Source organism: Megascapheus bottae, chromosome 27 (assembly GCF_031878675.1).
Source record: "Megascapheus bottae isolate mThoBot1 chromosome 27, mThoBot2.hap1, whole genome shotgun sequence".
In the NCBI taxonomy this organism is placed as follows: domain Eukaryota; kingdom Metazoa; phylum Chordata; class Mammalia; order Rodentia; family Geomyidae; genus Megascapheus; species Megascapheus bottae.
This window is the reverse complement of record NC_143535.1, coordinates 22,347,643-22,360,768: the sequence shown is the minus strand read 5'-3', so window position 1 is coordinate 22,360,768 and position 13,126 is coordinate 22,347,643. Positions and strand designations below refer to the sequence as shown.

Genomic DNA, 13,126 nt, shown 5'->3' with positions numbered 1-13,126 from the left:
CCTCCATACATATTTCCACAGTGGTTGCACTATTTTACATTTCCATCCACATTGTGTGAGATAATACTTTCCCCACATCTCCATCAGCAGAACCAAAATTTGTTATATTATTCATATCCACCTACATTCAGGTATATTTGATTAGAAAATAAGATCCTACTAATGTTTAAATATCTAACTAGATAAAATAATTATTGATAATTTTAAAGACTTGTTAAAACATGCAAATAAGCACCATATGGTTATACCATAAAATGCCTAACCCAGTTGAGTTTTAAGGTTATTTTTATGTTTTTTCACTATTGTAGGCAATACTATGCTGGCCATTTTTAACATCTTCTTCCTAAAGAACTAGTTACAAATGAACTTCAATAATCCAGGGCCAGGAGCATGGCTTAATGGTAGTGTGCTCAACTAGCATGCACAAAGCCCTGGGTTCAATTCCCCAGAACCACGTGCACAGAAAAAGCCAGAAGTGGCACTGTGGCTCAAGTGGCAGAGTGCTAGCCTTGAGCAAAAAGTGTCCAAGAACAGTGTTCAGGCCCTGAGTTCAAGCTCCAGGACAGGCAAATAATAATAATAATAATAATAATAATAATAATAATAATCCAAAAAATGTATTAGAACAGTTTCAGCTTGGGCTTCCCTCTAGATCGGATAAATGAGCCGCGTTTTATCTTCTCAAACAGGATGATCTGGGAAGAAAAGAAAACTGGACAGTAGCAAAGGCAGACACACCTGTCATTCAGACACTTTGGAGGGTGATACAGGAGAATAGAAAGTGAGAGAACAGCCTGAGCCTAAAGCAATCATGTCTCAAAAAGAAAATTAAAGAGGAAAAGCTGAGCCTCGCTAGTCCAGGATGAGGCAGACACTGTGATTTGTATCACAGTGAAAACCAAGCTAAAAGTTTGGGAGCCCTCAAGGCAGAGGTGGGGTGACTTACTTCATTGTCTTTTGGGTGGAGCCAGACACCAGGAAGGTAAAGCGATTCCTGAGGTCCAATCTTCCAGTAACGCCCAAGGTTATATCCATTGACAAACACGAACCCACAGTGCCAGCCCTGCAAAGATGAAGGCTTGAAACACAGAAATAGATTGACCCTGGCAAGGGAAATCTAAGGTGCTTTGAAGTAAGAGCAAGATGGAAGCACCGGATGTCATTGAACATGGAAGTGGGCTGAGACTGAAAGAGGTCTGGGACTTCTACCCTGACGTCTAGGAAGGAGAAAGGGGAACAAAAAGGAGCCCCCTGCTTCCTTGCTGATGACCCATGCTTCTGATGACATTGCTCCTGACCTATGATGTACATGTTATCTTTTCAAAAACCAATTTTTTCCTTCCCCCCAAAAAGTGCTAGGTAACAGAGAAGAACAGTACTACAGACAATAGCTATACAACATTTTTAATCTGTTTATGACATGACAAAAAATATTACAGGGCAAAGATCTAGGTGGGGGGAAGGACATACAGAGAGAGATAAGAGAGAGACACAGACACCCAAGAAAGAGGGTGAGCCAGGTATAGTGGTACACAAATGTAACCCCATCACTCGGGGTGCCAAGGCAGGAGAATTATGAATTTGAGGCCATTCTTGCATGCATAGTGAGTTCTGGACCAATTTGGGAGAGAGAGAGAGGGAGAGAGAGAGAGAGATGATTGGGGGAGAGAAATGGAGACAAAAACATGAGAAGGGGTATCAATGTGTGAGAAGTAATGGACCTACTACCTGACGAATGCAACTATAACCCCTCTATACATTATCCCGACAATAAAAAAGACAAAGAAAAAGAAAGAAAAGAAAAAGAGGGAGAAAAGGACCACATGAAGGAGAAAGGAGAGAGAAAAGGGAGGAAGAGAAGTAGGAACTGAGAAAGAGGGAAGGAAGAAGGGAAAATGAAAAGTCAAGGAGACATTCGGGAAGATTTTTCCATTGAAGACATCTTGCTTATGTAGGGAGGGCTGCTGAGAAGCTGAGCAGTCTTTCTTGCCCTCACAAGGAAAAGGATCCCCAAAATAAATAAATATACACCAGAAAACATTGTTTAATAATGCATTCTTTTGTTTGGGACCCTTCTAAGGGACGGATAACATACAAGAAGTCCAATCACTGGAATCCTTAATTCGTTAGCAACTTAAGGAAAACTGGTTTCCTCAGGGGTAAATCCTATAGTAATATACCTTTAGTTGTCCTTTCTTTTAGCTTTAGGTAAGAAAAGGAACTGAAAATAGCCAGAAGTATTCTGATGTGCTATTTTAACCTTTCAGATTAAATGTTCTATGACTTGGAGCTAAGCAGGCCCAGCCCGCTCCACCATCTTTCCTTCTTCAACTGTGACCTTAAATCAAGCATACTCAGTAATATTCATCTTAAATTGAGCATGCTTGGGAATGTACCCAATTCCAATGTGCCTTCCTATATAAATCTGTATAAGTATCCCCTATCTATCTATGCTAATGGTCTTTACACTTGCTAAGAAAAGCACCCATTATGCTGTTCCAGCTTCTAAGCATTCTTTTGCTTGTTTAATTTATTTTAATGATATTATATATATGATATACAGAGATGCTTGGGGTATTCCACTTTTATGCTTCTCTCTAAGACTATCCTCCTTTGATCTCACTGTGAATACCTAGAATCCTGTGTACCTTGTCATATTTCAGCGTCTTTTAGATCTAACTTCCGCATATCAGAGAGAATGTGCTGTTTGGCTCTCACTTAACATGGTATATTCTATTTCTACCCACTTCCCTGTGAATGACATTACTTTATTCTTTTCAATGGCTGCATAAAATTCCATTATGTATAAGTACCCCATTATTTCATTTTTTTGGCCAGTCCTGGGCCCTGTCCTTTGACACATTTTGCCCAAGGCTAGTGCTCTGCCACTTGAGCTACAGTACCCCTCCCAGCTTTTTCCTGCGTATGTGGTACCCAGGAATTGAACCTGGGCTTTGTGCATGCTAGGCGAGCACTCTACCACTAGGCTATGCTCCCGGCCCTGCTCATCTGTTGTGGAGCATCTGAGCTGTTTCCACACATTGGCTATTGTGAGTGGTGTCACAGTGAATGTGATTGTGCAGGTGACCTGGTCATAACCTGGCTCATGATGCTCTGAGTAGATGCCTAGGAATAACATGGCTGTTTCGTTTTTTGAGGAACCTCCAGACTGCTTTCCAGAGTGGTTGTATTAGTTTACATTCCTACCAGCCGTGTGTAGAGTTCCTTTTTCACCACATCCTGCCAGCATTTGTTCTTGTTAGAATTTAAACTCTTGGCAAATCTAACTGGAGTAAGATCGTATGTCGGGGTTGTTTTGATTTGCCTGTCCTTTATGGCCAAAGTGATGAGCATTTCCTCATGTGTTTCTTTGCCAGTCTCACCTCTTCTTCTAAGTAGTCTCTCCTTAGCTCCCTTGCCCATTTAGTAATTATTTTATTAAGTTCGGGAGGTTGCTTTCTTGAGCTCCTTGTATATATCGGATTTGAGGCCTTTTCTGATGTATTTAAGCATTTCAGTCTTATAATTGGAAGAAGGTTCTTGCTAGTGTCTGTTACCTCATAAGGTAGATAAAAATTTTCTCTGGAGTAAAGTGACATCATTCTAGGCATGAAAATATTTACAATATTTTCCATGTATGTGTCTGATGGTCAACAAATAAAGAGGTGGAGGAAAGAGCAATATAACATAATTTTAAACAGAAAGAGAACAACAGGCTATATTAGTAAATAAGCACGTAATCCAGGTAATAGATTTAGATGATAAAGCCTTAAAAAAAAAATCTGGGCAACAGGATTGAGGGTACAGATAGAGCACTTTTTTTTTTTTTTGCCAGTCCTGGGCTTGAGCTCAAGGCCTGAGCACTGTCCTTGAACTTCCTCAAGGCTAGAGCTCTAGTCCTTAAGCTTCAGCACCACTTCTGGCTTTTTTTCTATGTGTGTGGTACCAAGGAATCGAACCCGGGTCTTGGTGCATGCTAGGCAAGCACTCTACCACTAGGCCAAACTCCCAGCCTGTTAGAGCACTTTTTGACTTGCTGAAGACCTGGGTCTGATTGTTGCAAGAGCAAAAAACAAAGTAATTATGCATAACAACTCAATAGATTGGAAGAGATAAAACCCAGGACTGAATTTTTTGGAATAGAACTGGGATTATTAAAGCAATTATTAAATATAATATTTAAAATGATTATCTCTAACTAGCAAAAAGCCGAAGTAGAGTTGTGGCTCAAATGGTGGTATACCAGCTAAGAGCAAAAGAGCTGACCAAGAGTATCGAGCACACACACACACACACACACACACACACACACACACACACACAGCTCTAGCTAGCTGGGCACTGATGGCTCACATCTATAATCCTAGCTCTCCGAGTAGCTGAAATCTGAAACAGCAGTTTGAAGTCAGACCCTTATCTCCAATTAACCACCAAAAAGACGAAAGCTCAAAAAGTGCTGAGAGACAGAGAAAGAAAGAAAAGGGGGAGGGAGGGAGGTAAGATTTGAAATTAAATCCAGAACTAAACAAAAACAGCCCAACTCCAAAGAAAGAAAGAAAGAAAAGAAAAGAAATAACAAAATGAAATAGAGACAAAATGAGAAGCAGAGATAAAAATGAAATAGAATAAAAACATAATACAAGTAATTAGTGGAACTAAGATTTGGGGTTTTTTTAATAAAATTTAGAAACTCTTATTAGATTAACTACATGTATACTAAAGGAATCTGATATCACAGTGAAGATGAATAAATGAATGCAAAGTGGTTAACTAGCTGAATCTCACAAGTGATGCTGGGAATATAGGGCTGATAGAAGAAGTTAGGGATACAGCACATGCTTAGCTTGCATGAGTTCTCTGTCAGATCCAATTATTTGAATGCATGCCATATCATTCTATTTACATGAAGCCAAAAGAATTTTCTCATCTAGAGCGTTAAAATTTAATATAGAGCTACTTTCAAGAAACCATTATTAATTGTAAGTGATAGCACTTTTACCCAATGTTATCTAATCACTATCATTACTCAATGATAGTACTTTTGTGCAATTAGCTGTCTTTCATATATTTTCTTTCTTTTTGTTTTTCAGGCCTGGGACTTGAACTCAGGGCCTGGGCACTGTCCTTGAGCTTTCTCAAGGTGAACATTCTACCATTTGAACCACAGCACCTTTTCTGTGTATGTGGTACCAAGGAACCGAACCCAGGGCTTCATGCACACTAGGCAAGCAGTCTACCACTTAGCCACACTCCCAGCCTCTTTCGTGTATTGTCTAAACAGTGATAAATTAAATGGACTGAAAAATGCTTGAAGATGTTGGAAGTGAGGAAGAGAAAGAAAGAAAGAAAAGCAAGTGTCTAGTAAGGCTTTGTTTAAAAACTACTGACAAATTAAATTTTTAAAAAATGAATAAACAATATTTAATTATTATTTTAAAAATGAAAATACCATGTCTAGAGACCACAGCAGAAGAGGGAGGTGGGCTTACTTACTGGCAGGCTCAGGAAGGTGTCCGCGGGCGAGGAACCAGCCCTCAATATCCCTTTGTAAAAAGCAGGGCCTAAATAGCTCTCTGGAACAGGCCTCCAAGGAGCAGAGCGAAGCCTGGGGAGAGAGCAAGACATGAAGGAGATGACCATACTTCCCAGATCTCCCCTCAGTGCAGACTCCAGACTTCCCTCACAGAGACTACAGTTCTCTTTCAAATAATTGCATGAGACTGGAAGTATTAAGGTCTCCTTATTAAGAGGCTAGTCCTTAGGGCACCTGACAACCCCAAAAGTCAGATCTCTACAGTTGTGTGGATTCAGCCCTTTTCGTATGCACGGAAAACAATCAGAAATCTGAGTTCCCCAGGATAGTCTGCGTTTGTCCACCACAGTTTCATGTGCTGATAAAGAAATGTTAAGACATTAAAGAGGTGGGAGCCAGAGCAAGATGAGCAGGTCATGGCTCACCTCTCTCAGAAGTGATTAATATTGCAGGGGGAGAAGAAGGGTACTTTGCAGTGTGTTCCAGGGAGAGCACACACACACACACACACACACACACACACACACGCACACACGCACGCACGCACGCACGCACGTGGACATCCTACGTCTGTGTGCAAGTCATGTTCTTGGAAATCCAGAACTGTGAAATACATACACCTTTCTTCTCAAATGTTCCCTCATTTTTGTAATAGAAGTAGAAACCAAACCAAGATCCCTGCCACACAAAATGTCTACCACCTATCGAGAGGAACATACCTTTTGAAAAAGCTCTTCTTCATCTCTAGAGGATAGATAGTGAAATTTTTCAGGGCAATGCCATCGATGCTAACAGATCCAACTAAACCTGCAACAAGACACAGCAGTGAGCATAGAAACAAGGAACGGGGCCGAAAAATCCAGACCTGTGCATGCATCATTTGGCAATGGAATGGCCAGAAGGCAACACTTTCTGACCCATGAGGACTTAAAATTGCTTTTTGTGTGTCTTCATACTACCAAAATGTTCCACATTTAGCATAGGAACTTTTCCAGAAATTCCCAAAAGAAGACTGGGCCCTGTTCTAGGACAGGCCAGTCTCCAACAATCGCTGCTTTCCTGACCTTCTTTGAAGAACAAGAAAAGATAACAGGGATAGGGAAGGTGGCATCTTTGATCCTAGGACTAAAGTAATCTACCACTGAGAGACTAGTTGTTGTTCTCCAAAGCGCAATATGGCTGCAACTATAGGTTCTAAGGAAAAAAATACTATCTGCTTCTCAGGATCTCCCAACTCACCTTTCTTCTCTTCTTGAATTCTCCAGGAATAATTGACTCGTCCTTGATTCTCCACCAAGATCCTCAGTAGTTGACAACCCTGATTGGGACAGATCAGTTCATGGAGACTATATGATCCATGAAGGCTCATATTCTAGAACTGACACCTTCCTTCAAGTCTCAAGAGGAACACAAACGAATGAAGAAGGCTCCAGAGCCCAGCAGTGTTCTCCCTCTTGTGATATTCCCACAATGCTCCTATTATATTCCACCCTCCACCTGTCTTTTCATTTCCGATCCTATTTAGAGAAGGCAAAGACTCAGTTCTGTCTCTGCTCAGCGTCTCAAAAGGGGGCTAGAGATGGACTCAGTCTAAAGGACAAGCTCTACCTTTACTTCTCAGTGGTCAATGCTATAGGTCCTGAGACTCTAAGACTTGGGAGCTGCCTCATGATTCTGCATCCCTATGGCAAGAGAAATACTAGTGTACCATGGATGTGGCCTAGCTTAAGACCTGGCCAGGCCTATGTGTTCTTTAAGGGGAGGTTATGGGCACCACTTGTAATCTGTACTTACATACCTTGAACTTAGGAATATGCATTTTCTGAACAATACCACTCAGAAATCCTATAATAATGTTATTCAAAAACACCTGCAAAAGAAGAACCAACATCACACTCCTAGGCACAGCTGAACAAAAGGAGAAGAGAATGTGGATGAGGCAGAAGGAGGTCACAATGAGGGCAGAGACTAGCCTTAGGATAAGAGATAGCTAGAAGCTAAAAGGCAGGTTTAAGTTGTGTTACAATGAAAAGTAAGGGATTTGATTTGACTTTATAATTCTCTATGCATCTCCCATATTGACGCAATAAGTCCTATTCTATGGTAAAGTGGATTGGTAACTTCAATGGCAGAGTTTGGTGAAGCTATGTCTCACCATCAGGGTAATACACACCTGTGCCACGTCATGAGCTTCAGCATAGAGAACGCCTCCAGAGCAGATGGAAGTCTCATAAAGGATGAAGCCAAAGGACTGGCCACTGCCATTGTTTATCGGAAGATTTTCCATATTGATTGGAGTACGTGTCTTGACTGGCTGTGAGAAAGACATGGCAGAAACAGAAGCCAAGTTGTGAAATTCAAGATCCTTCTTCCTATGACCCTTGTCACTTGGTTTTTAGCCCTTCTGGTGGTCTCCAAGTATTTCTTAAACAGAAATCATAGTCTCATAGTCTCATGACTAAGGTTTCCATTGGCCAGGAAACTCAGGGAAAGAGACATGGTAAAGACAGCAATATATATATGTATATATATATACATATATATATAATCATATACATAATGCCATATACAACCATAAGAATGGCTCAACAGACTACAAAATTGAATTGCAAAATATCAAATTGATATTTAGCATTCATCTAGCATCTGACATAGGACAGTCACTCCTTTTCATGTAAGATAGCAATAACAAACATGAAACAAATATAAATTCAAGAAGGTTTTGTTCGTGATAATGGTGTTTGTGGTGGTGCCAGGGTTTAAAGTCAGGATCTCATGATTACTAGGTTGGTGCTCTCCCACTTGAGCCATGCATGTAGCTCAGCTTTTTGCTGGATATCTTAGAAATATGCTCTTGCAGGCTCAAGTGGTAGAGCTCTAGCCTTGAGAAAGTCCAAGGACAGTGCTCAGGCCCTGAGCTCAAGCCCAGGACTGGCAAAAAAAAAAAGAAAAGAAATGTGCTCTTGCAGACTTTTATGCCCTGGAGGACTTCAAATTGCAATCCTCTAGCTATAAGCTTCCTGAACAACTAAGATGAGAGGCATACTCACTGGTATCCAGCTTAAGGGTTGATTTTAAACAGGTTTTAACATTTCTTCAAAACTGGACCCACTCTCTCATTTTAAGGATGCACAGTGACATAAAACCCAATGGTTTGGTCTACATGATTGGGAATGAAGACCAGAGTTCAGTTTAATGGATTCCTAGCTCAGAGCTAGTCCTGGTGCCACAAGTGGATTTGTCTGAGCTGGAAATGAGATCCTCTGTTATATCGCTATGCAGATCTCACCTCGTCTATGTACTGTAGAACATCCCATAATGGCAAGTAGAGTGATGGTCTCACTGCAGGATACACAGTCTTGGGAGTCAGGTGAGGTGAGCTGGGAAGGGGTATTGCTGCAATGAGAATGGACTGTAGGATGGGAAGTACCTGAAATTGCCACAGCTTCCTCTAAGCCTCCTCAGCTTGTCCATAACCTCACAACACAAGTTATAAGCCCTATTCTAGGATAGGAGTGTGTTTCTCCCAAGGGATGAGGAGCAGGAAGGACTGAACTGGGGTCATTTTACTCCATACATACCTGGTAGACAGGAACCAGAGAAGACAGGCTCTATAGAGGGCAGGAACTCTGCCTCAATCCTGTACAACGCTTTTGCTTACTTTGTAAACCCTTCTAGATGGTTCCCTGACTTCATACAATGAAACCAATTGCCTTTCACATATAATTAGATAGTATGAATGCTGCTTTATATTTTGTTTTCTACATTACTATGACATAAATGGTCCAAGAGCGTTTTATAATTTAGAACTTGTTTAGTCTTCACTATCAACAAATACATTAATAATTAATTTGCTTATTATTGTTAATATCATACAATAATAACTAACTTTATGCTCCAGTGCAAACACTAAGTTATAACAGGGCTTACAAACAGTAATAAAAAAGTTTCAACACTCCCCCCAGGTTTAAGCAAATACTCAGGATTTGAACTAAAGATTTCCTTGCTTTCAAAAGCTATTTCTCATAGGAGAGACTTTTCCTTTCCTCACTCTTCCACAGGAATTGAGGGCAGCCATCCTTCCACTAAGCACGCTTGAGTACCTGAAACAGATCCCAAAAGGTGTCGAAGCTTGAAATATTTTTCTGTGTAATCCCCAGCCTCGGTCAGCACAGCGTCATAGTCTGTAGAACACACAGGACCGTTAGAGGCCAGGCAGCCTTTTGCAACCTGAGCCAGGACCAGGGGAAATGATACAAGGAAGACACACCCTCTGCATGCAGAGTGTTCATTCCCTCATAGGCTGGGGTATGCCAATCAGAAAAGGTCTACCCACACCTTTTCTTTAGACACCAACCTCACCTAGTGAACCTATCAATTTCTTTTTTTTTTTCTTTTGTGAGTTGTGGGGCGTGAGCTTGGGGCTTGGGCACTGCCCATGAGCTTTTTTTGCTCAAGGTTAGCACTCTACCACTTCAAGCCCAAGTGCCACTTCCAGTTTTCTGGTGGTTATATGCAGATAAGAGTCTCATGGGGCCAGGACTGTAGCCTAATGGTAAAGTGCTTGCCTAGCATGCATGAAGTCCTAGGTTCCAATTCCCTGGTACAACATACACAGAAAAAGCTCAAGTGATAGAGTGCCAGCCTTGAGAACGCTCAAGGAGAGTGCCCAAGCTCTGAATTCAAATCCGATTACTGGTCAAAAAAAAGTCTCATGGACTTTTCCTGCTCAGGCTGACTTCAAATCCCAATCCTCAGATCTCAGCCTCCTGAATAGCTAGGATTGCAGGCCTGAGCCACAGGTACCCTGCTAGCCTATGGGTTTCTGATTGATATTCTTGCCTTTCCTCAGGGGGGTGACCCAGACAGATTTAGTTGTGTCTGATAGCAATCATTGTGTCCTGGCTTCTAAAGGCTCAGATCTTGGGGTCAGTGAACTAATGAACCAGGACTCTAAAGCCCCAGGTTGCCCATCCTTGGAAAAGACAGCCTGCTGCAACATTATAAACATCACAGAGGAAAGCAAACATGAAAATCCTCAGTACTCAGCACTAATTGTTCCAAGATTGTAATTCCAGAGTCTCTTCCCCAAGGCTCCACCACTGTCTTGGGGAGGTGACCACGCCCACCAACACTTACCATAGCTAGTCACCACACTCAGGTGCTTCTGAGTATAGGAAGCACCATTCATAAAACCAAAGTTGGTTCCACCATGGAACATGTAGGCATTGAAAGAGATCTCGTAGTTGATAAATGCTGACACAGTATGTTCAACTTCTGTAGAGGAGGAAGATGAGAACACAGAGAAAATAAGGGAGACGAGGGTCTTGAGTAAAATCTATTATTGCCAACCCCATCTATCATCAATGGTTTTGACAGTCAAACTTCACTAAGAAATTGATCAGGAAGTTGATAAATCAGCCAGAACTGCTTCTCTAGGAGACCAAGTCCTGCCAATACCAGGAGCCTATTTTTGAGAGGGTTTTTGTTTGTGGTTTTTTTTTTAAGGGGTGTAGCTTTGTTTGTTTCATGACGGTATTGAGGCTTGAATTCTAGGTGACGGAAATTTGTTTTGTTCTCATAACTCCATGCTGCTCTCCTCCCAACCCAATCTTTTTATGTATCCAAAAGACCCAATATGAAGGACCTTCCTCTTCCCTTTGGCCCATTCTTTCTTATATATCTAAAGATGGAATATGAAGGATTGACACCCCCCCCCATCCTGTTTTCCTAGGTGCATCCAGAAACCAGACAGGCCTTAAGTGCAGACTGCCTGACTCCAGCAGGGCAATATATCTAGGCCTGGCTATAAACATTCAGACCTAACTGAAAAGCCACCCACACACACACACACTCCCTTGACCTAATGGCTTTTGCATTCACCTCCGCCTCCTTGTTCAGATCCCATAAAACCCAGCTCCTGTACCAGCTCGGACACACAGTCTCCATGCCGGTGGAAAGGTTGTGTCCCTTAATGCTCTAGCTCAATAAACAGTCCTTGCCTATGGAAGATCGAATCTGTCCTGTTTCCTTCCTTTCTCCTCCACTTCCTAACACTAAGGCTCTTATTTTTGTTTTGCTTTTTCACTCAAAAGCTGCTTGAGCCATATCTCCGCTCTTAATTTTTTGCTGATTAATTGGAAATAAGAGTTGCATGGACTTTCTTGCCCAGGTTGGCTTCAAACTCTGATCCTCTGATCTCTGATTCATGAGTAACTAAGATTTACAGGCATGGCCAGGCATGGTCTAGTGGTAGAATGCTTGCCAAGCATGCACAAAGACCCGGGTTCAATTCCTCCATATCACATACATAGAAAAAGTTGGAAGTGGTGCAGTGGCTCAAGTGATAGACTGCTAACCTTGAGAAAGTCCAAGAACAGTGCTCAGGCCCTGAGTTGAAACCCCAGGACTGGCAAAAAAAAAAAAAAAAAAAGATTTACAGGCATGAGTCACAGGTGTGCAATTTGAGGATATTTTGTACCTGAATATTGGCATAATTTATCTTTAAACTACATGAATTAAATAATAGCATTAAAATTCTAAGCCATATAAAATCTGGTTTCTACTTTTTAAAAGAATTTATGAATAATTTACCCTCATTCCTATATTTCTGTCTGCAGAAGCTGAACTAAAAGCACAGCAATGTGCATTAATGGTTGTTCTTAATCTTTAGCCACTTTGGCCACTTTGATTTTCCATCATGTTTAAACATGATAAGGTGATCACTCTGTCACTATCAATGAGAAGCAGGAAGGTCAAATTTCTGAAAGTACTCCTGAAAGTAGTGCTGTGGCTCAATTGGTAGAGTGAGTAAAAGTTGTTCACGAACAGCACCTAGGCTCAGAGTTCAAACCCCAGGATCTGGAAAAGGATGGAGGTGGGAGGGGGGAAGAGAAGGGAGGAAAGAAGGAAAAAGAAAGAAAGAAAGGGAGAAAGAAAGAAAGAAAGAAAGAAAGAAAGAAAGAAAGAAAGAAAGAAAGAAAGAAAGAGAGAGAGAAAGAAAGAAGGAAAGAAAGAAAGAAGGAAAGAAAGAAAGAAAGAAAGAGAAGCTAAAGGACAGCATCAAGGGCCTGAGTTCAAGCCCCAGTATCAGCATAAAACAAAAAAAGCAAACAAACAAAAACCTCATAGATTTCATGACAATCCTCATTTCTGGATGAGGACAGAGACTTACAAGTGAAGGAAACTCATCTCTGGTTAGTGCTGCAGAGCTGGGCTGAAGTCCCAGCAATCCCCTCCCTCTAGAATCTAGCTCTCCACCATGACGGCAGCGGTCTGGTTATAATAGATGAGTCCATGAAAGGGGCCGGTGCATTTTCTGGCAATGATAAAGGCTTCCTGAACATTCTATGTCCTTGAGCATTTCAGAGATGTCAGCCTCCTGGAAGTGCTCCCATGAGCACCTTCCCTCATCTGAGCAGGCTGGCGCCTTGTCTTCATTCTACTACTGCGCCTGTGTATTGGCTTCATAAAGCCTAATAAAGATGAGCCTACAGAGAACTTGCTTTCTTTCTTTTTTGCCAGTTGCAGGGCTTTAACTCAGGGCCTGAGCACTGTCCTTGGGCTTTCCCAAGGCTAGTGCTCTACTACTTG

The 13,126-nt window shown here is 41.5% G+C and overlaps 1 protein-coding gene across 1 annotated transcript in view; it reads right to left on the bottom strand.

Moving 5' to 3' along the window:
* Window positions 1–587: 587 nt before the first annotated feature.
* The window catches only part of Glb1l3 (galactosidase beta 1 like 3), a 40,954-nt gene continuing 28,415 nt past the window's right edge, over window positions 588–13,126 (bottom strand). The window contains exons 11-20 of the mRNA XM_090319765.1: window positions 10,673–10,810; window positions 9,637–9,717; window positions 8,823–8,929; window positions 7,707–7,847; window positions 7,332–7,403; window positions 6,773–6,851; window positions 6,253–6,340; window positions 5,494–5,605; window positions 947–1,063; window positions 588–695 (exon numbers count right to left, since the gene is read on the bottom strand). Of these exons, the coding sequence (XP_090175891.1) occupies window positions 621–695; window positions 947–1,063; window positions 5,494–5,605; window positions 6,253–6,340; window positions 6,773–6,851; window positions 7,332–7,403; window positions 7,707–7,847; window positions 8,823–8,929; window positions 9,637–9,717; window positions 10,673–10,810 (1,010 nt within the window). The 3' untranslated portion in view covers window positions 588–620. The remainder of the gene's footprint in view (window positions 696–946; window positions 1,064–5,493; window positions 5,606–6,252; window positions 6,341–6,772; window positions 6,852–7,331; window positions 7,404–7,706; window positions 7,848–8,822; window positions 8,930–9,636; window positions 9,718–10,672; window positions 10,811–13,126) is intronic.